We start from the raw sequence: 27,888 nt of genomic DNA on the forward strand, positions 1-27,888 counted from the left end.
TAGGCTAAAGGAACTCCTCCTCCTCTCACTGCCATCTCCCTGGGGTCTGAAAAACACGTAGTCTTGAGTCGAATGGATTTTGTCTTTCAAATGAACTGGAAATATGGCAGTGTCTCTTAGCTTGTATCTATTTGCTGTTTGGTGGTTCCAGCAGTTATTCCTTTGTTTTCTCCTTCACCCTGCATGGCCACTGAAAGAGCAAGATGAATCTTTCCCGAGGAGAGAAGGGGAGAGAGGCCTGACGACTTACATCTTGAACCATTCTAGAGGGGTAGGGGAAATTTTTGTCAACCTGAACCAAAATGACTTTACTGAACCTGAAATAACATCAAAAAGACAAGTAAATGTGGCACTAGTTGCTTTTTTAAGAAAAGTATTTTAATGTTTCATGTTGTTTGTACAGCCATGTGTCCAAGATGTGTTTAATAGTCTTAGAAACATGTAAAGGTTAATTATGCCAAGGGTTTTCCCAATGTTTTCTTAGATGAAAATACTCTATTATGGAATTGTTGGGCTGATAAAAATTTGAGTTACTCTGCTAAAGAAATTCAAAAATGTTACTTAATGAAAAGTGAGATGTTTGAAAGGTCATTTTGTGTCGTAATAGAACTAGAGGCATAATTGGAATAAGTGAAACTGGGGTAAAGGGTATCTAAGGAACTTAGGAATTTTAAAGTTTGAGTCAGTTTGGGGGCAGACCCCAAAGGTGAGACATTTTGGAAACCTGGAAGTAGCAGGCCTCAAATCTCAGTCACATCAAGCAGTGTTAGCCAAGCTTGTGTGTGTGTGTTAGTAGTTCATTCGTGTCTGACTCTTTGTGACCCCATGGGACTGTAGCCTTCCAGGGTCCTCTGTCCAAGCAGGCATATTGAGAGGGGTTAAAAAAATTATTTTTATGAGCGCTTGCTGAGATACAGACCTACTTAACTGCAATACCTGTGATGTTTATGCCACATTACCAGAAGCTTTTTTTTTTTGGAGGTGTGAACAAAAACAAACAAAAACAGTCAAAGCCATATATACTTTTTTTCTTCAATGCTGCTGAAATAGAAAGTAATTTTTCACTTTATAAAGTAACTGCAAACTCTGAGATGATTTTCAGCTTTATAGACCCTATGCTGGTAATGAACTTCATCCAGCCCATAGAAGAGTCTCCAGCAGATCTCAGTCAAGCCATGTGAAGCCTTGTTTTCACCATAGCACACAGCAGTATAGCAGGGGCTGGAGGGAGGAAAGAAGTGGTCCATTCTACTTGGGTGGAATGAGCCGAGAAAGGCTCTTGGGGGAGGTGACCTTAAACAGTGTCTCAAAAACAGCAGAGACATCTTCCAGGTAGAGGAGATGGACTTAGTGGAAAGGCTAGATGTGCCCCTAAATGTGGGGAGCAGAGTGGACAAGGGTGACATAGGCTGGTGTGTCTGTAACTGTGGATTTCAGAGTGAGGTACTGCACAGAGAGATAAATACCACAGGAAAAGTTGGATGGAAAGCGGGGCCAGATCAATACTAAAGAGTTCGTTTTCATTCATTTATTTCATAAATCCATATATCGAGAACCTATTAAATGCCAGACCTTTAGGAGACAAGACACTTTGTTGTTGTTCTTGTGGAGATAAGAGTATAGAAGAGGCAGACAGACAGTAAACCAACCATCACACAAATAATTATTCAACTTTATTTGCGATAAGTTCTCCTGGTGAAGGACAATGCTTGTGTAATGAGAAACTTTGCAACAGGAAAATCCAACTGAATCTAGGGGTCCAGGAAGGCTTCCATGAGGAAGTGACAGTTAAGGCTGAGACTCAGGTAGGGTCTGTTGAGCTTAAAGTGGGGCTTGTTTGGTGGTGAGGTTGTTGGGTGGGGTTGGAAAGAACATTGCAGGCAGATGTGATGTGGACAAAGGTCTGGAGACAGGGAGTTATGTGGTGCTATTATAAAAGAAAAGAAAAAAAAACAAAACAGAAAAGACTGCATCCACAAAAAATGGGAGCCATGTGATCATACTTGGGTTTTAGGAACCACTCCCTGGCTGTAGCGTGGGAATGATAAAGGCACGTAGGGCCAGTGCTAAAGAAACCAGTTGGTGTGCTGTCGTCACAGATCTAGTGGGAGTGTCAAGGTGAGAACTGAAGCTGGAGCTGTGTGGACAGAGAGGATAGAACAGACTTGACAGATACTGAGGGGCTAGAAGTGATCGTACTCAATGAAAATAATTAGATGTGGGCAGCAAGGAGAGGAAGACCCCCAGGTTCCTGGATGGAGCAACAGGGCAGATAGTGAAATGGAGGCTCAGACTGGGGGGTGGGGGGGAGGTGGTGGTGGAGAGGATTAGGGGCTGCTACTGCGTTTCACTTTGGACATGCTTAGACTGAACTGCCTATGGGGATATCCAACAGGCAGCTGCATGTGAGTTTAAAGTTCCAGAAAGATTTCAGAGCTGAAGTTACAGAAGCAGAAAATAACAATTAAAAGCCATGACAAGTAATAGCTCACTCAGGGAGAAGAAACTGAGTCAGAAGACAAGAGGGTCTGGGACCAAGCCAGACATGGCTAAAAATGACAACAACATAGACATTTACCAGGCAAACATAGAATAGTGGAGTACCATTTTCTTTTACAAGAAACATAAATGCTCTTCCTGAAAATTAATTTTTAATTTATACTTTGTTCTACAAAATGGAGTCGCCATTAACATTTTTTAAACAAATATTTAGAATTGGTCTGAATCCCTCCAGTTTTGTAGTTTTCTAATCAAACTCCAAAAAGCTGCGCTGTTCTTTGTGCAAAATTCATTAAAATCTCCTCAGCAGCTCCATCTAAGTGCTTCAATATGCACTAAAAATGTTACTTGAATCCCCTTTGATTTTCAGGTTGAACATCCTTGTGTTTGTTATAGCAGATCTGGTCCTCACATGGACAGCTAACTCCCATCAGGTTTCTCTGGGTCTGCATTTGAGTATAAAACCTGGAATCACCTTTTTTTCTAACTGCAATACCATAAGTGTTAAATTTTAGTGTAAAATGTATTAATTGGAACCTTCGATGTTTAGGTATCTCAATGCTTCTCTACCTAAATGACCCATGTCTTGTGAATGGCAGTTTTATATTAGAATTAACTAAACATAGAGAAGAATTTAGAGACTCCAGTTCATTGACTCAGCTTTGAGTGCTGACCCCAGTCTTTATCACTGAAGTGCTCCTATGTGCTCAGGGAGCTGGCCTTATCTGAAAGCACTTGTAATAGTGGTACCTGACTCCAAATAACCCCTCCTGCCCCCTACCCCTTCACAAATGGTGTTGCACTTATAACCTTTCTGGAATCATTGCCCCCAAGAGGACATACACACCCCTCATTTGCATCAGTGTCCATTCTTCTTGTCCTCTTCAGAATCTTGTTGTGAGGTTCTCAAGTTCTGCCCTACAGTGACCTTGGAAGGAATACTGTTTTGAGCTGTGTCTATTCCTTTAACATAAAGTTCTTTACAAACATCTGTGTTTCCTTCACGACAGACACTTGTCAGGATCCGAGGGAACTTTGGCAGAACACGGTGGTGTTTGTGGTAAAGCATCCACATTTGCAAATTCCAAGTCTCTAAGTGAGTACTGCCACTCCACTGCGCTGGGTTGAAGAGCAGAGATGTAATTGTAAATGGACATGCTTGGGACCTCCTCACTGCTAGAACTGCTGCCTGATGACCGGGGCAAGGGATCCTCATAATTGTTGGTGTTAGAGGCACTTTCCAGATGAGTCTGGCACAAATGAGAGTCTGGGTCAGAAGTGACAGTTTTTCCAAAATGATCTTCCTGGTTTTCACATTTCCTCAGAGTCTTCTGGAAGGCGATGTTGTCCTTAGGACTCTCTAACGGCCTGACACTGTCCCTCCTCTCACAGGAGACCTGGTCCCCAGGGGGCTCCCCGGCTCTCCAGCTCTGCTCCCCACCTGCCTCTTCTTCGGCCACATTTCTCCAGTCTTCTGAACTTGTTGAACTCAGAGTAAATAAAGACCCTTCCTCAGAATCAGAGTCAGAGTCCACCTCGTACTGAGCGTCAGGAGTGTGCTTTTGCGCAGGCTCCTGGTAAGCTGGAGTCACTGGCAGGTCCCCGCAGCATCCTGGAGGGCCGCCGGGTGGGGACGGGTCTCCCAGGTCACTGAGCGTGGCCGCTTCGTAGTGGGTGGGAGGCTGTCCCTCAGCACTGGCGCCCTGGAGCCTCTGCTGCTGTGCGCTCTGCCCATTCTCCTTAGAAAACTCCGAAGGGAAGTGTGGAGGGACCCCTCCTCTCTCTTCCCCAGTGCTGGGCGTGTGTGTGCGTGCTGGTCTTTGGGAGAGAGGCATTGTCGTTTCTCTGGGGCAGGGTGGTCCTAGTTCATCGGAATCCTTACGGACTGAGCTAGGGCTGGTCTGTATTCCGGCAGCCACTGCAGGGATGCCCACTGAACGCTCACTGAGGGAAACTTGCCTGGCCACAGTGTCATAGTCGCCTTCTCCAGGATCATTCCTGTAGATGTGGTCCCATCCCGCCGATGTGAGTTGGCTGTCATGGGCGTTTGGCGGTCCGTAGAGAACGCGCCGGGCTGCACTGTGATTTGGGGGAACCGTATCCTTCCCACTTCCTGCCCCAGTGGAGACCCCGCGTTGTTCCCTGTCCTGCCGGCCGCCAGCCTCCCTTCTGCTCGGTGCCACCATTCTTGCTGGAACCACAGCGGTGCGTGGGGCTTGGTTCTCATAGAGGTTTAGATGGTGGAAAGTTTGGGGCAGATCCATCCTCGGCTGCTGTAGGTTTACCGCACCTTCGATTTCATCGTAGAAGGCCTGGTTTGAATACTCGTTCCCTGACGCTGAACCTGGACTTTTTTTCCGGCATCTCTGTTGCCACAGTCTGTCCACATAAGGCCTCGCAAAAGCCCCCAGGCAGAAAGCCACGAAGAACGTGATGAACACCGACAGGCAGACGGCCAGGACCAGGTCCTGGGAAGAGTCTGCCTTTCTGCCAGCAGCACGCACATCCTCGGCCCTCCTAACCCGTTTTGGCAGCTCTCTCGGCCTGTCACCCGCATCAGAGCCTGCAGTGTCCTTCTCCAGCATGGAAAAGTGCACTTCCTGGGCCCTCTCAGCTTTGCTCCGTATGAGGGTTTTCATATGTTTCAAATCAGCGTGAGGAAGGTGAGTCTCTCTCGACATTCTGCTTGTAGGGGTCCACCAGTGTGCATCCTCCTTCCCTAAGAATGGGAATGAGAGTCCAGTGATTTAAAAGCATCTGTGAGTCCTCAGTCGCTCAGTCGTGTTTACTCTTTGCAACCCCATGGACTGTAGCCTGCTAGGCTCCTCTGTCCATGGGATTCACCAGGCAAGAATATTGGAGGGGATTGCCATGCCCTCCTCCAGAGGATCTTCCTGACCCAGGGATCAAACCCACATCTCCTAACTTGCAGGCAGATTCTTTACCACTGAGCCACCAGGGAAGCCTCAGTCCTTATCTAGCTAGATTTAAAGTCTGTTTTACATGATTAGCAATTTTACTGGCTGATTGATTGGTTGGTTGTCCGATACCAACGGTGTGTGTAAGGCTCTGTGCACATTTACACGAGGCTCTCAGGCTTGGGTCTGAGGCTCCAAGGCCCAGAGGCTGTGTTTCTTAGGCTTCCTGACTGACTCCTGCCCACAGGAGGAAGGAAGCCAGGCTGTGGGTACAGTCACATTGCCCCTCCTCTCTCTACATCCTTACCTACTTACTGCACATCTGTGAGGACATTCTATCAGCCCCCTGCAAAATCTGCCTTGGCCCCACCTGTGTTTGTTATATCATCTCCTCACCATTCCTCAGTGCTGGTAAACAGCAAAAATATTCAGGTTTTTCTACTGGTTCCTGACATTCTGCCTTCCACACTCAGAAGGCTGGTGTGGCTTTTACAGAGTGATGAAACAAGTGTGGCTGACACTATTAAGACTTCTCTCATCGTTATGGATTTCTCCTAAACCTGTTAAACATGGCCATGTCTCTACTCAATAGCAGTCCTGAGTACAGCAGAGGCCAGAACTCATTAAAAAAAAAAAAAGAAAAGAAAAGTCTATTTCTCTCTTTTTTCCCAGTTAGGAGTTTGATTTTAGATTTAGCCAAGACAGTTACTAACAACAGTGCTCACTGCTCAGTTGTGTCTGACTCTTTGCAACCTCATGGACTGTAGTTGCCAGGCTCCTCTGTCCATGGGATTTCCCAGGCAAGACTACTGAAGTGGGCTGCCATTTCCTTCTCCAAAGGATCTTCCCAACCCAGGGATTGAACCCACATCTCCAGCATTGGCAGGCGGATTCTTTACCGCTGAGCCACTAGAAAAGCCTGATAGTTAATAGTGTAAAAAAAAATCCAGAATATTCAATTTCAGTCACATATTTTAGCAGTTTGGGAAAGTGACAGATAAAAAAATCAAAGAAAAATATACTTTTTAAATTTGTGTGTTTTGTGTATGTTATATTTTCAGAGGGGTAGCAAGTATCTTAAATAATTATGGTTCAAGTTTTAGAAGTTCTTTGATTATTTTGTTACTCTTTTGGGTAACAAAATATGACATTTGGGGGTTGTAGAGAAACATTCTTTGTGAAATTTCTGGTTTTGACCAAATCCAGTGGTTCCTAACCATGTGAAGAAAATTGTTCATGAATTGAGGAAAACGGATACCAACAATTGTTCTGTGATACAGCCCAAGGATGACTAATGCACTCTTGCTCCTGAGGCAGCTGTCATTGTTTCAAATGACACTAAATGTTTTGTGTACATTTTTTTTTCTGTTTAAATGGAACCACTTCTGAGAGGAGAGGTACTACTGACTTACCTATGGACTCATTGCAAATAGCATTCCACCTTTTCCTCCAGGACTCAGAAATAACATTTTGGAAGACTGCCAGGCTGTAGTCACACTGCCATGGGTTATCAGCCAGGTCAGCCTCCAGGTGGGGAAGTTCTAGGGCCATGATTACCACTGGCAGGATGGCTGTCAGCCCATTGTTGCTGAGGTCTACCATCTGCTCAAGAAAAAAAAAATTAGGACAGTCTGTGAATAAAGACATTTGGAGACAAATGAGTTACAGATACAGTCTATATCTCTATGGAAGTGATATGAATTTCCCACTGATTTCAGAGTCAGAGACTACTGGGTTTAAATCTCTGCTCTGCCCCTAAGAACTCTGTCAGACTCAGCAAATTGTTGACTCTCAATGAGCCTACCTCCCAGGGTTGTTCTGAAGATTAAATGTATGGGAAATCTTTAAGTCTGGAGCCTTTATTAAAAGCCCAACCACTTTCCCTTCCTTTTTTCCTAAGAGTTGTGATTTTTACTGCTAGATATAACCTAGACTCCCAATTTTTATCAAGATTTGGAATTAGGCACCAGGTTTAGAAAGTCTAGAAGCCCTGTAATCTTGAAAGTGGCAGAAAATATTGGATGATGAGGATAGAGTCCAGAAGAACAACTGTGATTGAACAGAAGGAGCCAAGAGGCTTCTTTTGCAAGTATTATTTTAAATGTTGTCGTTCAGTGGCTTAGTTGTTTCTGGTTCTTTGTGACCCCATGAACTGCAGCACTCCAGGTTCCTCGGTCTTCCGCTATCTCCCAGAGTTTGCTCAAATTCATGCCCTGAATTGATGATGCTATTTAACCATCTTGTCCTCTGCTGCCCACTTCTCCTTTTGCCTTCTATGTTTCCCAGCATCAGGGTCTTTTCCAATGAATCTGCTCTTCACATCAGGTGTGAAGATAAGATACTACCTTATCTTAAAGGTAGTGGCTTTCTCTGCATCCATGGCTACTCAGTATACACAAAATGACTACTTTTCCTAGTCTTATATGAAACAAAAGGGAATGTGAGGAACAAAAAGGACTCAGTGACTCTAGAAACACAGAGCAGGATCTGCTGAAGTTGGATCTTGCAGGGGTGTTATGGGGTAGGGGAAACAGAGTTAGGTGTAGCTCTCGCTGCTGTCTACAGAGCACTGCTGCTGTGTACCAGGCATTCTCCTGGGTGCTTTACATGCCTTATCTCTGATCCTCACAACAGCTTTGTCATTTCCCCTTTTTTACAAAGGAGGAAACTGGATGGGGTCACAGTATATCCCACATAGTCCCTAGTCCTAGAACTTGGTACCCACATGTTCAGGAAATAATGGAGGAATGAACAAATGAATGAATGAATGGCAGAGTTAAAGTCTGATCTGCCTCTGCAGCTGGGTGCCTTCTATTCCAGAATACAGCCTCTTGGAGCCTAAGCGCTCACTGCCCTGAAGTGAACGGCTGGGCAGAGGAGACCTGGAGTGTGAGGCACCAGAGTGGGATCATGGGGTTTGAAAGCAAATCATAAATGCAAACTTTGCTGAAAAGTAAAAAGAGAGCCATGGATAAAAACCAGAAAGTCTGAATGTAATTCAGGTTAATTGCTTAAGAAACTCAGGGAAAAAGCAGTATTAGCATCTTAGGTCATATAAATTCTTAAGAAAAGCTGATTTAAACACTCAAACAACACCATAACCAATACTCAATAGTGAAGTAGTGATCTTTGCATTGTTGAGTAACCAAGCACTCTTAACTCTTAAAGGAAGGTGGTCAAAAATAGGAAATGAGATTTGGAAGACATACACAAAACAACTTTGCTTTGGCCTGGCCTTGTCTAGGATCAAGAGCTTTCTGTGTATACCTGTTGCGGTCTTTTACAGACCAGGACCTGGGGACTGGAGTCGACGAAAAGAAAGAGAGAAAAAGAGAGAGAGAGCAGTATCTCTTGGGTTACATGGAAAACCAATAAAGCCCATGCACAGGACTTGTACCGCTCATGAAGGCACAAGTCTCTCTCAAGGAGGTCTTGAAAGCCTGGGTGAGAAAGTGAGCTTGGCAGGCTTCCACATTCTGATGAGAATGAAGACAGAAAGAAGGGTGCAGGGGACCAAGGTCTCTAGTGGAGCAAGGGTATTTTATTAGCAGAACTGCATGCTTATATATCTTCAGTAAAATGATTACTCAGCCATTACAAAGAATGAAATTCCACCAGTTGCAACTAAATGGATAGTCTAATACATACAAGGTCGCTGAAGTGAGTCACTGAAGGGAGTCACTGAAAGGAATCCAAGCAGGTTCCCTTTCCCATGATCTCAGTCCTGAGACCTGCATGCAGCTCTACTCGTTCCTGTATTCCAGGAACTGATAAGGAACAGAGAGTCCTTGAGAAACGGCACACAAAGGAAAATGCAACATATTGGATCCCTTAAAGTTGAATGTCCCCTGACATACACCATTCTCATCAACAGGTGAGATATTCTAATGTTTTGATGGGTATTTTCTTCTTCGTGCACATCTGCTTTTTCATCCTAGTTAGCTATTATGTTACAAATCATGAAACTGAAATCAAAACAGAATAGAGGACAGAAAGCTAATAAAATGATTCAGGAGGGGTAATTTCTGAGAAAAGATGAAAACAGAATAGACCAATTTGGCTAAAGAAGTGACCATTCACCATCATTTGAAAGGAATGTACTTTATATTGTAGAGATTGGGAGAAGCATATAATGTTGGTAACAAATCACTATGCTAGGAAGAATGGCATGCAAAAAGGAAGGCTAATTTGAAATGCCAATGAAACATTTTCATTCCATCTAAACACGAGGATGGATTTATGCTTTAAAAAATCTATCTGGCTTCTGAAAAGATTCCCACATAAGAAGACACATAGTGCAAGCATTAAATATATCATCTGGGGGGAAAAAAAAACAGCACCCATTTTAATATTCAGCTTTCTGGTACCAAAGATTCTCATCATGTCCCCAAACCAGGTTTTAGAGTTATTGCTGAACATGCAGAAGGGATAAGAGAGGAGAAATTGTATTATTCTGGGCAACTCAGGTAATTTAGAATTACAGATGATTTAAACATTCTTGGGTTTATTTTTTAGTCTGCCTGTAGCATCTATTACCTGTGAGCTGCAGAAGACTTTTATTTATAAGTACAATAAAAATGCATAGGAAATAAAACAGGCATAGGGAAATTATATATATAAATATAATCAGTATGGGCTTCCTTGGTGGGTCAGCATTAAAAGAATCTGCCTCCAATGCAGGAGATGCAAGAGATGTGAGTTCAGTCCCTGGGTTGGGAAAATCCCCTGGAGGAGGGCATGGCAACTAACTTCAGTATTCTTGCCTGGAGAATCTCCATGGACAGAGGAGCCTGGCGGGCTATAGTTCATGAGGTCACAAAGAGTCAAACATGACTGAAACGACTCAGCACTCACACACACACATAATCAGAATACAACATACTAAATGAGGTTCTAGGCAATCTGACAATATTTCTGTGGCAAATTGTGGAGTGCTGCCAAGTTAAGTAGACTTTTTCATCTGCTCTGATAACTACTATGGCAGACAGGTCCCCAGAAAACCTTCCCCACATTCACATCCTTTGAGTCATTGCCTCCCCTTGGAGGGGGAGAGGTGAGACCTCTGCTTTGCTTCTAACAAATAGACTATGCTGAAAGCAATGAGACATCTCTCCCGTGATTACATTCCATGAGCCTATAATGTTCTTGCTAGCAGGCTTTCTCCTTTGGGCTCTGAAGCCAGCTGCCATGCTGTGTACTGCTGTGTGGAAGCCCACATGGCACAGAAACAAGTGCAGGCTTACGCTGACAGCCAGCAAGGAACTGAGCCTTCAGCCCAATAGCCCATGTGGAACTGAGTCCTGCCGATAACCACGTGGCCTTGGAAGTGAATCCTTCCTCAGTTGGGCCTTCAGGTAAGACTCCAGCCCTGGCCAACATCTTGACTGCAGTCTCTTGAGACACTTTCAGCAGAGGCCCCAGCCAAGCCTTGCCTGGATTGCTGATCCACAGAAGGCATCAGATAAATACATGTGTGTAGTTTTAGACTGCCAGGTTTGCAGTAATTTGTTACACAGCAATAGATAACGTATACACCTATGCATGATCATCATCTATCCATTCATTCCTTTGTTTGTTCACCAAGAGTTTGTAAATGCATGGTACGTACTGGACAGACGTTAAGCACTAGAAAACAAAATAGACATAATGTATGTCCTCAAAGGGGCTTCCCTGGTGGCTCAGTGGTAAAGAATCTGCCTGCAATGTGGGAGACCTGGGTTCAATCCCTGGGTGGGGAAGGTCCCCTGGAGGAGGGCATGACAACCTACTCCAGTATTCTTGCCTGGAGAATCCCCATGGACAAAGGAGCCTGGCGGGCTACAGCCCATGGGGTCACAAAGAGTTGGACACGACTGAGCAACCAAACACAGCACAAGGCATCTCTAGGTGCCACACTGCTGGCCACTTTGGTATTTCTAAAGGAGCACTGAGGAGAGATTTTACAGTATCTCCTCAAAGACGGGGAGGTGGGAGAAAGGGGCTTGGAGGAGAAGGGGCTAGGGCTGTCAGAACTAGAGCAGGGCTCTGGGAGCTCCTCACACAGCTGTCAGGATGTCAGGACCTTGGTTAGATTCACTGCAGGGTGCCCAAGAGCCAGGCAGCAGGGCTCTAAAATGTGACATCGGTCCCCCCATCATTGGTCTGATGTTTATAACCATATGTGACATGTGGTATGTGCGATGCAAGTATATGTTGATATCATTATTATTTGTATTATTCTGTGTCCAATTTTGGTGTGGAGGCACCAGGGTCACTAGCCTTCTGAGATTCATGGGGTCCTGGGCCTTATGGGTGTAGAGTCCATATAGGCCCATAGCATCCCAAACTGCATCAAACACCAGGGATATTTGACTGATCTTGTAGTTTGGGGAGGGAGCGTTCCTAATAACTAAGATTCATTTTCTTGCCAATTGGTAAGTGAAAGCTCAGAGCTGGGTTTAATTTGACTTAGGAAAAATAATGTGCCTATTCTTGCTGCTGAGTATTAACGTTCAAATAAAATTCATGTCCACTACTGAGGCCTTGGAGTTTTGAGGCGAGAGAGAGACTTCAACTTTTTCAGGGGAATCTTAAAATAGACTTATATTTTTTGATTAGTAGCCAGTACTATTGGGCATGTACAAACTGTTCAATGAAGAGTTCTAATGTAATTGCCTGTAGGTCCACATATTTGAGATGTTATAAACTTTATTTTCTAACCTGTAATTTTTTTAGGTCCTTGAAGGCTTCTGGATGAATTCTGAATATCCTGTTGCTCTTTAAATGGAGGTTTTCCAGTTGCAGGCAGTTATGAAAATCAGACAAACCAATTTGCGATATCCTGTTGAATGACAGATCCAAACTCTGCAATGACTTCAGTTTCCATAGTCCTGTTAAAATTAAAAAGCAGTTTGAAATATAAATCTGACATTTACTGCAGCATTGTTTATAATGGGAGGAAACTGCATACAACTTAAATGGTTCACAACAGAGAAAGAGGCAAACAAAGGGTAGTCTATCAATACTATAAATACTGTGTAGCCTTAAAAGAGAATGGGATAGACCAATATGAACTGACTGAACAGGAAGGTAAACGTTAATTTTCAGAAAAGTACGGAGTATAATTCTAATGTTTTTGCAAAAGAAGAACCAGATACATATGTTTTGAGAGAGCAGAGAAGAAGGCCTGGAAGGAGATGAACTAAGGTACCAGTGGTATTTACACTTTGGAGCAGGATGGTGAAGAAAGGTGAGACTATGCTTTTATTTTATACACTTTCAATTCTTTCTTTATAAGAACATGTGCTAATTTGGGGGCTTGCCAGGTGGCGCTAGTGGTAAAGAACCTGCTTGCCAATGCAGGAGACATAAGAGATGTGGGTTCAGTCCCTGGGTGGGGAAGATCCCCTGGAAGAGGCGATGGCAACCCACTCCAATAGTCTTGCCTGGAGAATCCAACGGACAGAGGAGCCTGGCAGGGTATTGTCTTCAGGGTCACAAAGAGTCAAACACCACTGAAGCTACTTAGCACGCACGCACATGCTAATTTTATAAGAGCACCAGTAAAATAAATCTAACCTGGATTGAATGAGAGAATTATAATACTTGCTTATTTGATTGACCTGTGGGTAAAACTGGATGATCTTGCTATGGTTATAGAGAAAAAAGTTGTTTTGATGCTTCATTTACATGGATGAATTCTTCCCCTTTTCAGAGATTATTATTCTATTTTGTAGTTCTATCTTTTAACTACTTATTGTTGATAAGTGTTTTCTAGAAATTCTTATATTAGGTAATGTGTTACAGCTAGATATTTTACTTTCTGGCAAAATCATTTAATTGAGGGTTGGCCTCTGCCTTCGTATTTCACTTGATTCCATAAGTAACCGTTTGGCACTGAAGATAAACATTAAGAATGAGGTGCTAGCCATAGCAGTCTTCAAAATTTGATCTCCCATATGAGTCTCCCAAGGAAGCCCTGCATTTGTACATTTCCTTCTGCTCTGTTCTCACATGTAGCCTGCGTCTTTAACAAACTACTACATACAGATCATGTGGTTCAATTCCGCAAGGGTTTATTTCTTGTCTACTATCTGCAGAGTACTTACTATAAGACTGTTTATGCTGAGAGATGATGACTTAATTGAAATGGCTTCACATCTATGCCCTCATATGTTCATTTCAGCTGTATAGACTAAGCAAGAGATCACAAGGATGACAACTCAGTCAAAATATTATGAGCAAGGCACTTGGTGCTGGGGATGAAGACAATAGAGAAACCTTGTGTCGGGTTCATGATAAAGCACACACACAAGAAAAAGCTATTAGTTACACAAAGCAGTTATGCCCCCACCAATAAAACAGTCTTTGGTTGTCAGTCTCTCCATCAGATGATTGGTCCCTTCAGGGCAGAATTCACATCTTTGTGAACACTTGTAAGGCCTGTTGTATGATATACATTCCGTAGGCTAGAGGTCACAGTGGTTGACCTGCACAGAAATTTACAAGTCGTGGGGCCAACATTAAAGATTCAATACAAATATATACATTTCTAACTTTTCTTGAAAAATTGGAAGTCTCAAATGGCATGAAACATTTGGCTGGAGCTGAATGAAGGCTGCCTGCTTTGGATGGGACATGTACTTATAGATGAATATGATGTCTCTATCAAAAACAGGAAGACAAAGAATAGGCCAAGAAGCCCTCATGTTTAGAACAATGAGAGTCAGCCAAGGTTAATATTCAGCTGGCATATGCTGAATACTCATGAATACAATATGAGAAATTCTTCCATATTGGCTCATGAACAGCCATCGCTGAGCCCTTGTGTGCTGCTCCACGGCCCTGGGCACTTGACTGACTGCGTTCTCCCTCCCCCTTCCTCCCCCAGAAAGATTCCACTCCATCAATACAGCCAGGAGGCTTCCAGCTTGGGAACCCAGGCTAAAGGTCACTTGTTAAATGTTTTAAATGTAACCTCTGGAGAAAATCTGTTTCTTTGTGGAATGAAGAATATCCCTATGTGTTTTAATATGCAGACATATGGGTCTTGAGAAAAAAATGCCACCCAGAAACTGATATGAAGGAGTTTCTTAACATTTTCATGAGATTTCCTGGCCTGTTTAGGGATGTAAGCTCATGGTTGCTACTATATCTAGTGCTTAATTGAATTGAATAAGTACCCCAGGAGTTCAGGGATAAAGGAGACCGCATCTATCAATTGACAGCGGGTGTTGAAACCTCCACCTCTAGCCATGGGTTTGAAATGAAGCTGGACCTTGTGGGGCCTTCTCAGAGACAGGGCCCTGTGTTCCCTACCTCTCGTCTGTAGAAAAGCTTTAACCTCCTAGGCCTTCCCCAAGTTTCAAAGAGCAAATTTAATCAGAGAAGTGAGAAAACGTAGAAACCAAGGAAAACAGTCAAGTAAGATAAAATAATAATAGTTTATAAAAACAGAATGATCATACGATCCAGCAATCCTACTTCTGGGAACATACTCAGACAGAACTATTTAGTTCAAAAAAATACATGCACAGTTCTGCTCATAGCAGCACTGTCAAAAGAGAGAGCAAAAGCATGGAAATAACCTAAATGATCCACCAACAGATGAAGATAGAGAAGATGTGGCACGTGTATACAACGGAATACTACACAACCATAAAAAAGAACGAAATAATTGCATTTGCAGCAACATGGATGGATCTAGAGATAAGTGAAGTCAGTCAGACAGAGAAAGACAAGTACCATATGATATCACTTACATGTGGAATCTTGGAGAAGGCAATGGCACCGCACTCCAGTACTCTTGCCTGGAGAATCCCAGGGACAGGGGAGCCTGGTGGGCTGCCATCTATGGGGTCGCACAGAGTCAGACACGACTGAAGCGACTGAGCAGCAGCAGCAGCACATGTGGAATCTAAAATATGGCACAAATGAACCTGTCTACACAACAGAAACGGACTCATGGACAGAGAACAGACTGTGGTTGCTAAGCTGGGAGTGGGGAGAGGAGAGGGAGGGGCTGGGACTGTGGGGTTGGTAGGTGCAAACTATTAGCTTTAGGATGGATAGACAACGAGGTTGTACTGTATATAGCACAGGGAACTATATTCAATATCCTACGGCAAACCATATTGGAAAATAATATAAAAAAAGAATATACATATATATGTGTGTGTGTGTATGACTGAATCACTTGGCGGAAATTAGTACATTGTAAGTCAACTACACTTCATTTAAAAAAACGACCCCCCCCCAAAAAAAAAACCACAGTCTCATCTCAGCCAGCTCTGCAGGCTGATGTGCCCCCTCTGTAAACCAGAGGTGCTTTGGTCTTGGTATCAAGGTGTCCTATGGCATGCCCAGTGTGTCCCACTGCAGAGCAAGGCCATATGGGTGTAGCTGCCACATGAGGCTGGCAGGAGGCAGGGAGGCTGCTCTCAGCAAACGTCCTCTGCCAGCTCGGTGGAAGCTGTCTGTAGCAGGAATAACTCCAGACCAAACAAACACTTCAGCTGTTTGAGTTTTGAAATAAAATTGGGGGGTGGGGCAGTTAGCAACTAAGGGGCATTTTAGCTGCTACCACTAAGGTACCTTTAAGGTACAGTAGCAAGAACTGGGATGGGAAAGAGAATTAGATACTCAGGATGATCAAAATGGCCCTAAGAGAGAACATTTTTGCACATCTGTTTTGTATGAGGTTGAAGGAGAGATGTTTTACATACATCGCTCTGTTACAGTTTTTACAAATGTTCTCTCTAAGCCTCACATCAACCTTTATATATATTGCTGCTGCTGCTGCTGCTAAGTCGCTTCAGTCGTGTCCGACTCTGTGCGACCTCATAGAGGGCAGCCCACCAGGCTCCCTGTCCCTGGGATTCTCCAGACAAGAACACTGGAATGGGTTGCCATTTCCTTCTCCAATGCATGAAAGTGAAAAGTGAAAGTGAAGTCGCTCAGTCGTGTCCGACTCTAGCGACCCCATGGACTGCAGCCCACCAGGCTTCTCCGTCCACGGGATTTTCCAGGCAAAAGTACTGGAGTGGGGTGCCACTATCTCTAGGTAAAGATAAGAACCAGGAGTCTTTTCTAGGTTAAGTGACTTGCTTAAGGTCAATAAATGAGTAGAGTAATACAAGGGACTTCCCTGGTAGGCCAGTTGGTAAAGAATCTGCCTGCAATGCAGGACACTGGGGTTTGACCCTTGGGTCGGGAAAATTCCCTGGAGAAGGAAATGGCAACACACTCCAGAATTCTTGCCTGGGAAATCCCATGGACAGAGGAACCTAGCAGGCTACAGTCCATGGGGTCACAAGAGTTGGACACTATAGTGACAAAACCACCAGCAAGGAATACAAAAGATAAAGCAGAGAGTAAATGCGCATATGACAGGCACATATGAACTTACCTACAAAACCAAAACAGGCTCATAGATAAAGATAGCAGACTTGTGGTTGGCAAGGGAGAGGGATGGACTGGGAGTTTGGGGTTGATAAATACAAACTGGAAGAGTGGAACCAGAACATGCCCAGGCATGTTTGGGGATGGGGGGCGGGGAGGCTTTTGAACATTGACAGTTATAAAAAATACCTTTTTATTTGACTTCCTTCATAATATCCAGCAAAGATCCACAAGAAGAAGAAAACTTTTGCACATGGGAATTAAGACTGTGATGATCAGTTATTCCTTCTACATGAAGATTTTCTCTTTACTTCTACTTTTAGAGAATCAAGCTTCAATGCTACTAAGAGAACTGGTGAAGTTCTACAAATGATCTTTTCGTTTGGGGGTCTCTCAAGATGGAGTTGGGGAATTTGGGTAAACTCTTCCAAGACCCTTGACTGTGTTTCTCAATAAGGGGAAGCATGTTCTTTTACAAACTGCATGGTGAATCAGTGTTGAGGGACATTCAGGTGAGTGAAAGAGGTTGTGAGGTGCATTACTGGGTGGGGCTTGGTTATCAGAGAGCACATTTCATGTTTAAAGAGAGTTAAATGTTGGGAGAAAAATATGGAGGCAATTTTGTGGAGATGGGATTATTTATTAAACTGTCTTCTGATGATCACTTAGGCCACAAGGGGCAGGAATTTGATTAGCCTTTGCATTTAAATGGCCAGACAGTTTTATTACTTCCAAGAAATTATCTCAGTGTCTATTAGAAAAAAATGCTACAGAGGGTATGCCCAGACATTACACTATCTTAGAAACATTCCTTGGGACTCTGAACTTCCTAAATGCTCTTCCAAATGTGATAATCTGATAACATAAAGTTTATGGCTTCAAGTTCAAAAAGTATTAAGAATTAGAATAGAGTCTGGAATGGTCCTGGATAACATATTTGATTCATAAAATCAGCCCTTAATATGGTCAAATTTACATAGGTGAGCCATAGACCTTGCCCTCTTAGCTTAATGACATATATTCATTTTGTTACTTTAGAACCTGTATTGGTTTTGAGAACATTGGTTATTGGTATTTCCATAATCCAAGGAGCAATCAGGATGAAAGGTTTAATATCCTACAAATGAAAAGAATACAACATGCTTCTTTTTTTCAACAATACACTGGTTACATTTTTTTTCCTTCTCTACCAGTTTCAAAAATCAGGTAATATTTTGCCTCATTGATAACATACTTATCGCTTGGATTCTGGAATTTAGTGTGTTAATGTGAGGTTGTCACCTCTGGTCTTTCAGCATAACTGGAAACACAGTAAGATGTTTGTCCTGATATATTTTCAGGCACTTTTGGGCACTCCCAAAATACTGCTTGATGTAAGTGGGATAGTGTAACTGTAGACCAGTCCCTAGGATTTCTATTTTTTTTTAAACTGATTTTTCCATTATTAAGGCTATACTCCCAAAATATGGGAAGAAGGTGAAGTGATCATTAAGGTTAAATTCATGGTTGGCTTCTGTTTTGTAAATTATATAGGCCAGTACCTCCTCTGGGTGTTTTTCCAACATGAAGATTTTTGGTAACATCACAGATGGTCAGTATCAAGACAGGAAGTCAGCTGACATTGGGTTAGTCAATATGATCTTTTACCTTTCAAAAAGTGGGCTTTCTGGAGTCAAAGCAACGTTTCACTGGCTCTATGAACTGTCACTATTTTAAGACATGTCAAACATGATTTATAAAGGTACACATGTGCCACAGGCCAATTGTTTGATTGGTGCTGAGATTATCTCTAATTAATTGTTAACTGAGATGAGAGCAAACACCTATGTAAATCAGTTCAGTTCAGTCGCTCAGTCAAGTCCAACTCTTTGTGACCTCATGGACTGCTGCACGCCAGGCTTCCCTGTCCATCACCAACTCCCAAAGCTTGCTCAAACTCATGTCCATTTCGATGGTGATGTCATCCAACCATCTCATCCTCTGTAATCCCCTTCTTCTCCTGCTTTCAATCTTTCCCAGCATCAGGGTCTTTTCAAATGAGTCAGTTCTTCGCATCAGGTGGCCAAAGTATTGGAGTTTCAGCTTCAACATCAGTCCTTCTAATGAATATTCAGGACTGATTTCCTTTAGGATGGACTGGTTGGATCTCCTTGCAGTCCAAGGGACTCTTAGGCACCTTCTCCAACACCACAGTTCAAAAGCATCAATTCTTTGGTGCTAGCTTTCTTTATAGTCCAACTCTCACATCGTACATGACTACTGGAAAAACCATAGCTTTGACTAGAAGGACCTTTGTTAGCAAAGTAATGTCTCTGCTTTTTAATATGCTGTCTAGGTTGGTCATAGCTTTTCTTCCAAGGAGCAAGCATCTTTTAATTTCATGGCTGCAGGAACCATCTGCAGTGATTTTGGAGCCCCCAAACATGAAGTCTGTCATTGTTTCCACTGTTACCCCATCTATTCGCCATGAAGTGATGGGACCGGATGCTATGATCTTAGTTTTCTGAATGTTGAGTTTTACGCCAACTTTTTCACTCTCGTCTTTCACTTTCATCAAGAGGCTCTTTAGTTCTTCTTCACTTTCTGCCATAAGGGTTGTGTCATCTGTGTATCTGAGGTTATTGATACTTCTCCCAACAATCTTGATTCCAGCTTGTGCTTCATCCAGCCCGGCATTTCTCATGATGTACTCTGTGTAGAAGTTAAATAAGCAGGGTGACAGTATACAGCCTTGATGTACTTCTTTCCCGATTTGAAAGTAGTCTATTAGTCCATGTCCAGTTGTAACTGTTGCTTCTTGACCTGCATACAGATTTCTCAGGAGGCAAGTCAGGTGGTCTGGTATTCCCATCTCTTCAAGAATTTTCCACAGTTTATTGTGATCCACACAGTCAAAGGCTTTGTATAGTCAATAAAGCAGAAGCTGATGTTTTTCTCGAACTCTTTTGCTTTTTTGATGATACTACAGATGTTGGCAATTTGATCTCTGGTTCCTCTGCCTTTTCTAAATTCAGCTTGAACATCTGGAAGTTCACGGTTCATGTACTGTTGAAGCCAGGCTTGGAGAATTTTGAGTATTACTTTGCTAGTGTGTGAGATGAGTACAATTGTGTGGTAGTTTGAGCATTCTTTGGCATTGCCTTTCTTTGGGATTGGAATGAAAACTGACCTTTTCCAGTCCTGTGGCCACTGCTGAGTTTTCCAAATTTGGTGGCATATTGAGTGCAGCACTTTCACAGAATCATCTTTTAGAATTTGAAATAGCTCAACTGGAATTCCATCACCTCCACTAGCTTTATTCATAGGGATGCTTTCTAAGGCCCACCTGACTTCGCATTCCAGGATGTCTGGCTCTAGGTGAGTGATCACACCATTGTGGTTATCTTGGTCATGAAGATCTTTTTTGTATAGTTCTGTGTATTCCTGTCACTTCTTAATATCTTCTGCTTCTGTTAGGTCCATACCATTTTTGTCCTTTATTGTGCCCATCTTTGCATGAAATGTTCCCTTGGTTTCACTGATTTTCTTGACAAGATCTCTAGTATTTCCCATTCTATTGTTTTCCTCTATTTCTTTGCATTGATCATTGTAAATCTATTTACCTATATAAATAGATACAAATGATTCTCTGCTTATGGATTATAATTATGAATTAGAGTGGGCTAAGATCACGTCTACTGCAATAACTATTTAATATTTTAAAAGATAACTTGAGATTTAGCCAAAAACAAATTTATTGTTACCTAGCCATAGTCACAGAATAATGAATGGGAAGGTACGCTAGAGGGGACTCAACCTAGTAAAAACTGAAAGTATATGATGACTACAGAAAAATACTTCAAATCACAAAATGCTATGGATAAAAGAACTCAAGTATATCCAATTAGATTTAGGGCTTACATTGGACTTCCATCATTGATCTGTTTTATTCATCTCTCCATAGTTCTATATGCTAGAATTCTATTATTGAATAGAATTTCAGATACAAGATTTGCTCATTTCATATATTTCCCCCCCTCCTTTGGAAGTTTAACATATTTCCTGATATTTTGGGAAGCAAAAGTTTAACTTGAGAAAAGAAGATGGGACTGTATCTGCATTTTATAGGGATATTTGGTCCTTAAATGAAATGTATGCATCCTAACTTCCAGTGAGCTCTGGGGAATTCATCTGCCTTAAGGAGACAGAGTCAGCATTTCTCTATTTACTGTTGTGGGCTAATATTTTGACATATTAATCTTTTGCCTATCTCTTTTCCTTATTTCCTTTCTCTCCATTCAAGCAGAAAGTAAAAGATCTGTGTTAATTGTTCCAGGGGAGGCCCTCCCTGGTGGCACAGTGGAAAGAATCCACCTGCTAATGCAGGGGACACAGGTTGGATCTCTGGTTGGGGAAGATTCCACATGCCGCGGAGCAGCTAAGCCCATGCACCACAACTACTGAGCCCGAGCGCCAAGGCCTGCAAGTCTCAATTACTGAGCCTCTGTGCTGCAACCGCTGAAGCCCACATGCCTAGAGCCTGTGCTCCGCAGCAAGCGAAGTCACCGCAATGAGAAGCCCGCAGGCAGCAACTGGACAGTAGCCCCCGAATGCACATGATAAGGCAGAAAGCAGAGGTGAATCATGTCTTTTTGGCTTTTATTTACTAAAGGCCTAAATCTTTAGAGGAAAGGAATTTCTAGATCTAGATAGAGGATTTTGAAGAAACAAAAGCAGGTAAGAATTTCCTCCAAAGTGAAGGACTGAAAAGAAATGTTCTCTGGCTAGAAGGGGTAAAGGATACATATATGAGCATGTGTGCACGTGCACACACACACACACACTTTGATGCCTTGTCGGGGTATAAGATTCTAGAGCTATGGTACAAATCTAGGAAAAGACAAATGAAAGTCCATGAAAGACTGATGGTAACTGTCACTATCTCTCCATCCCACTCTAACTGATGCTAGCAGGATGGGGGCTCAAAATTAGAAATTCTGCTGAATTATAAACAATAGTTACGTATCCAGCTCACCTGAATTTGTGGGTTGAGATTTACATTTAAACACACTAGTTAGGAAACACTGCTATATCATGTGAATATGTGTAGCTTTAATGATGTTCATCAAAGAGTTATAGCAAACAAAAAGGAAATAATCTAAATGCTATTTAACTAAACTTATTATAATATATGTATACGTGAAAATTGAGGCTTCCCTGGTGGCTCAGATGTAAAGAATCTGCCTTCCAATGCAGGAGACACAGGTTCTATCCCTGAGTTGGGAAGATCTCCTGGAGAAGGGAATGGCTACCCACTCCAATATTCTTGCCTGGAGAATCTCATGGACAGAGGAGCCTGGTGGGCTACAGTCCATGGGGTCGCAAAGAATTGGACACAACTGAGTAACTAACATATATGAAAATTATTTGACTATTTAAAATATTTATGAGATTGCTTAATTACATAATGATGTTCCAAATATTCTGTGATATAAAATTATGTTATGACATATGGGCAGTAGGATACAATTTTGAAAGAAAAATATATGAGTAGGCATAAAGAATAAACTTGAAGAATATATATTACATGAGGGACTTTAATGTTTCCCTTTAAATTTTTCTTTAATTCCTAATATTCTACAAATAACAGGCATTTCTTTTACAATAAGAACAATATAATAAAAATCATAAAATGCAATTAGTTTATACTTTGCACTGAAAATACTACACCCTGCTTTTATGGAAAAGGTCAGGGAGAGAAGACTCCTGTCCTCACACAATTCTGCTGATATGGTGACTGGAACAGTTGTCCCTTCACCTGCCAGGCTATTACTGCCACATTTACGCTTACAACAAGACCAGAAACTGGTGATAAATGAATAAATAAAAAAATAAAAACATGAAATTAAAGAACTGAAAATGAGAAAAACTAAATATAATTTGAGATGGAGAGAAATGAAAATATTCTTACATTTTCCTTTTTAGCATGTGCATGCCTGTGTGCTAAGTTGTCTCGGGCATGTCTGACTCTGTGCAACCCTATGAACTGTAGCCTGCCAAGCTCCTCTGTTTATGGGATTCTCCAGGCAAGAATACTGGAGTGGATTGCCCTGCCCTCCTCCAGGGATCTTCCTGATCCAGGGATTGAACCCACGTCTCCCACATCTCCTGCACTGGCAGGCAGGTTCTTTGCCACTAGCGCCACCTTAGGGTCTAACATAAAGTAAGTACTTACAATGGTGATTGAGACTGAAAACAAATAGGGAAAGGAAACTCTGTAGCTTTCCTGAATATAAAAAGGAAGCTGTGGCTTACAAATCTGATTTATTTTCTAAATAAAACATCATTATAAAATATAAAAATATAAAACATTATTATTAGTATTATTATATATTTTCTAAATAAAGACATTGGAGTTAAGGAACTCCAACATGTAGATTACTGAGTATCAGAATGGATGGGTATTTATTATAAAATAATATAATATGTGTTCTGATGAGTTCTAATTTTGATTTAATAAGAGTTTACATATAATATTAGCATATGTATAGTCTACATTTGGAGAGAACTAGATAAGTAGATGTAAAATGTATTCTGTAGAAACAAAAATTATAAATATGGCAACATTTAATTTGAATTGTTACATATTAAAAGTATCTGAACTAGTTATTTCTCAATGCTTTTCTATAATTAGTAACAAATATACATAAATCAAATTAGGTAATTTAAAATAATGCATTATTATTTAGTACTTAAATACTTCCTATTATTAGTACCTCTTGACAAATTCATATAATATCAATATAAGTTATGGCAACAGGAGATTAAATTACATTGATTTTAAATTCCACATATTATAAACTTAAAATTTTCATAAGAAACTCCTTTTATTATATTTGAAAAGTGAAAGTGAAGTTAGTCACTCAGTTGTGTCTGACTCTTTGTGATCCCATGGACGGTAGCCCTCCAGACTTCTCCATCCATGGGATTTTCCAGGCAAAAATTCTGTAGTGGGTTGCCATTTCCTTCTCCAGGGCATCTTCCTGACTCAGGGATCGAAGCGGGGTCTCCTGCATTGCAGGCAGAGTCCATCGTATGAGCCACCAGGGAAATCCTTTTATTTTATTTACTCTGATCAAATTGCTGTACTTGCAGCTGTTTTCCTGAAACTGAAAACAAACCTGGAATTCTTATTGACACAAAACATTATGACTCAGTGGGTAAAGAATCTGCCTATAATGCAGGAGACATAGGAGACACAGGTTTGATCCCTCGGTCAGGAAGATTCTCTGGAGAAGTAAATGGTAATCCACTCCAGTATTCTTGCCTGAAAAATCCCATGGACAGAGGAACCTGGTTGGGTACAGTCAAAAGTGTCACTAGGGTCAGATGTGACTGAGCAACTAAGCAAGCATATTACCTCTCCAAATACTCGTGGTTTCTTGGTCCATCTTTTAAAATTGTACTTACCCTTGGGAATGTTGCTGAGTTTATTTCGTTGAAGAGTAAGCAACTTGAGAAATGGAAGCCGATTTCTCAAGCTGCCTCTGTGGCGTTTCACCCATGAGGACTTAAAACTGGGTAGATCCAATAATACTGAGTGAATGGCATTGTTGCTGAGGTTTAATGTTTCCAAAGCATGAAAATGTTCAAGAGAGCTTAAGGTTATTTTTGATATGAGATTGTTACTAAGGTCCAGGTGTTTTATGTTCCATTCTTCTTTTTTCATGTGAGTTTGTAAGAGAACCCTCAAGAAATTGGAACTGTCATCCACTGTGGGTGCCATCTGTGGTATGTCCATGGGTATTTCATGCTTTCCAGCAAAAGAGCAATTTGTTGTAAGATATCCATTCCATTGGTACTTGGAATTGAATAAAATACTGCTTTTTCTTGATGGGTTTGTCATTGTGCCAGTAAAATAAAGACCTATAACCATGGTAATCACTCTGAAACACAGGTTTTTCATAATGCCTGGAGAAAGAAAAATTGACTTATTCAAAATGACTTGTGTACAAACAGCAAATAAGCAGAAAATTTAATATTCAATTTAAGACTTAGCAAAGTTATCTTGCCTTGATTGTCAATTTAAGTGGATGTTTGATTTCTTACAAATTGCCAAAATGGTATACAGCCATAGTGTAAAATTACATTTATGTCACATTTTAAAAGAAAGACCCTCTCCCCCCACTGCCCTCCACCCCAATCTGTCAAAAAATACATATTCGCTTGGGTCTCACCTCTGTGTCTGCTTTTCCAGGACCATTCGCCCTACAGTCTACTTTAGAATGAGGGAAACCTACCAAGATTAAACACTTCCCTGTTCCTTGCTGGTCATTAGCACTGAGTAAAGTCTATTATGTTTATCTTACAGCACTGTAATCAGCCTTGTGCTTTACCATGTGAGTGACAAGTCATCCAGTTACACTAAACCACAGAACTGTATTGGTGAAAAGTTCAACTCATGTGAAAGAGACTCATGATTTTTTTTAAACGACTGGAGGAACTACAAGCTTTGTCTTTGTGGCTTTGGTGACCTTTCAAATCCTCCGGAAATGAGACATATACAACACTAAAAAAAAGGAGGGGTGGGTTATAAAAAGGATGGTTTGCCTAGGATCCATGAAGATGTAAGATACAGAAACTCAAGTATCTTCATCAGAGATTCTTGAAAGCAATCAAAAGCTTTAAAACAAGTATCTACAAATCATAATGCCTGAAGGTATACCCAAAAACAATTTTAAAAGAAAAGTAAATGAATACTTTTGTGATTTAATTACTAAATTCTGTTAAAAATCAGCGTGTGTACAGATAACCACATGATTCAGCAGGTAGGTTTACGACAAATCACCCTTTCTGCTCTAATGGCACCACTCTCGTTCTCGTCACTCATCTGAGTACTAGAATGGGCTAACTAGTTTTCCTGCCATTTTTACTGCCTCTTGATTTTCCTTCTTGGTTTATCCAGTGAAATTCTGAAGGGTTATTTCCCCACAGTATTGTTTTCCTCATTTCATTCCCTCATTCAAAATCCTTAAAGGGATCCTCAGTGCCTATAGTCCAAATCCCTCGGGTCAGCATCCTAGGCTTTGTATTATTTACATAACTTTATGAACTAGTTTTGAAAGCACATGGGAAGTACCTATGAGGTGAGGCTTGTGCACCTCAATATATATGCAGAGCTCATGCAACAATCAGCTTTTGGTTCACTCTAATTCCAAGCCCAAAGCCCTTTCCTCTTCTCAGTTCAAAACCTACGTATGTCCTTCTAGATCTATCACAGATCCTATGACCTTAAGACCCTTTTTCCTGCTTTGGCCTCTATTTTATCCAGAAACCTTTCAATAAATATTTATTGAATGAATGAATATATGTTAACAACATTCAATTTGACAGGATATCAATACTATCCTGCATTGCTTTGCTTTGTATCTGTTTTAAACACCCCAAAAAACAACAGCTCCCAGATGGTAAGGGCCATGTTTTTATATATATACACATACACATATATAAAGATAAAAGTTCCTCCACTTTTTAATATTTTTAATACTCTTCAGTCATAAGACTATGCTATATATAAATAGGGCTGTATCTATATCATCAACCTATTTATCATCTAAAATTTATATACATAAAGTTCCCCTATTTAAAAAATATTTTTAATAGTCTTCAGTCTGTCATAGGACTATGCTATCTATAAATAGGGATATATCTGTATCATCAACCTATTTATCATCTAAATTTATATATTTCCCCCCATGTTCTATATTTTTAAGTCTGCAGTTTGTCATAGGGTTATACTCTGCTTGGATAAATGAATAGATGGAGTGAATGAAACTTACCATGTAACTTTTTAAACTTTGGTTTCATATAAGGTCAAATCTCCCATAATTGAAGGGTATCTAAATTCAGGTACACATGGCCATGAACTGCAAAGGTGCCCTACAGCATGGAGGAGTGACTGATTTTTAAAGCATACCTCTTTTGTAATACCAGCAATTGAATTAATTTGTATAGTCAGAAAGGTATTTGTTACTACATTTCAAAGCTGAAATCATCAGTATGCAATTATATAGCAAGCTAATGTCACAATATCAGCAGTAACAGAAAAAAGTCATCATTCAGAGGCATACTATAATATTAAAGAGAAACATGCGGTTGAAAAGTTTTTTCTTAAGGGGACTTAAAAATCACTTTTTTCCCCCCACTTACCTGATTCTTTCTAAGTTGAAGAGATTTATCTGTAACTAGTAGATTTGACTTCAAAACAGCTGATAAGGATAACTTTATATCTTAAAGTGAAAGGTATTAATTCATAAATTAAAAAATATTATACAACAATGCAAACTAGCCATAATATACATATATCCCCTCTGCATTGTCGTATGGCAGAAACCAACATATTTTAAAGCAATTATCCTCCAATTAAAAATAAATTCAAAAGATTATACACACTAAAACAAACTTCTATGTTAGGTAAGGAACATCTGAGAACTCCAGAAAAATTTTCTGAGGCTACTGGAGACAATTAGGTGAAATGTAAATCTATAAATGGACACATTCAAGCTGAAGTAATGAGGAAACAGAAATATTGGGTGTGTCAGTGAGAGAGGTAGGGAGAAAGCAGTAGAAAAATCAGAAAGTAGAAAGGAAACGAGTCCATTCCTACATGAAAGAGAAGTTACCACAATTAGAAGGAAAAAGCGAAAGAGGCTAGTTTTGCCAAGACGTAGAAAGCACACACCAGGAACACTGTTTCTTGGGCATACCTCCGGTCCTCAGGGATTCTTTCCAGTGGGTCTCTCTGAATCATGCCAGGTGAGGATTTTAGACCCGAGCCTCTGAGGCTCCACCCATCGGCCCTGGAGCCTGCCCTCTGGCAAACCTTTAACCCCTTCTTATCTAAGCTCTGGCCTCTTGTAATGCACATTCCCCTGGGATGTTGGGAAAAGCCACCAGAGAGAGAGGCCTTCTGCAGTGCAGAGGGCAGGACTTTCCAGACTGGGACTGTACAACTTCTCACTCTGAGCTCTAGGATTCCAGAGAGATGACATAAATACTGGGGGTGCCCAATTCTCAAGCTATTTCATGTTTATAGGAGTGAGTAGAAACCTGC

General features: G+C 41.3%; 1 protein-coding gene across 2 annotated transcripts; it reads right to left on the reverse strand.

Moving 5' to 3' along the window:
- Positions 1 to 1,658: 1,658 nt before the first annotated feature.
- LRRC66 (leucine rich repeat containing 66) lies at positions 1,659 to 27,786 on the reverse strand. Of its 2 annotated transcripts, none has more exons than XM_070791426.1 (5): positions 27,542 to 27,786; positions 24,246 to 24,746; positions 12,117 to 12,286; positions 6,830 to 7,019; positions 1,659 to 5,218 (listed from the first exon to the last, which is right to left on the reverse strand). In XM_070791426.1, exons 2-5 carry the CDS (start codon positions 24,739 to 24,741, stop codon positions 3,501 to 3,503), a joined length of 2,574 nt encoding a protein of 857 aa, XP_070647527.1. In that variant the 5' UTR covers positions 24,742 to 24,746; positions 27,542 to 27,786; the 3' UTR covers positions 1,659 to 3,500. The 2 variants fall into 2 exon arrangements, with proteins under 2 accessions (XP_070647527.1, XP_019818292.2); XM_019962733.2 differs by lacking the exon at positions 27,542 to 27,786 and adding an exon at positions 25,013 to 27,535.
- Between the last annotated feature and the right edge of the window lie 102 nt (positions 27,787 to 27,888).

The sequence above is a fragment of the Bos indicus genome, chromosome 6 (assembly GCF_029378745.1).
Source record: "Bos indicus isolate NIAB-ARS_2022 breed Sahiwal x Tharparkar chromosome 6, NIAB-ARS_B.indTharparkar_mat_pri_1.0, whole genome shotgun sequence".
Lineage (NCBI taxonomy): Eukaryota > Metazoa > Chordata > Mammalia > Artiodactyla > Bovidae > Bos > Bos indicus.

What these genes read in the sequence shown, in the direction of transcription:
- LRRC66 (XM_070791426.1), bottom strand. Translation starts at nt 24,741, where the DNA reads ATGAAAAACCTGTGTTTCAGAGTGATTACCATGGTTATAGGTCTTTAT. An exon ending in AGGACCTAAAAAAATTACAG is followed by an intron (nt 7,020 to 12,116) that starts GTTAGAAAATAA and finishes TTTCTTGAGCAG; the next exon opens with ATGGTAGACCTCAGCAACAA. An exon ending in TATTTGCAATGAGTCCATAG is followed by an intron (nt 5,219 to 6,829) that starts GTAAGTCAGTAG and finishes TCCCATTCTTAG; the next exon opens with GGAAGGAGGATGCACACTGG.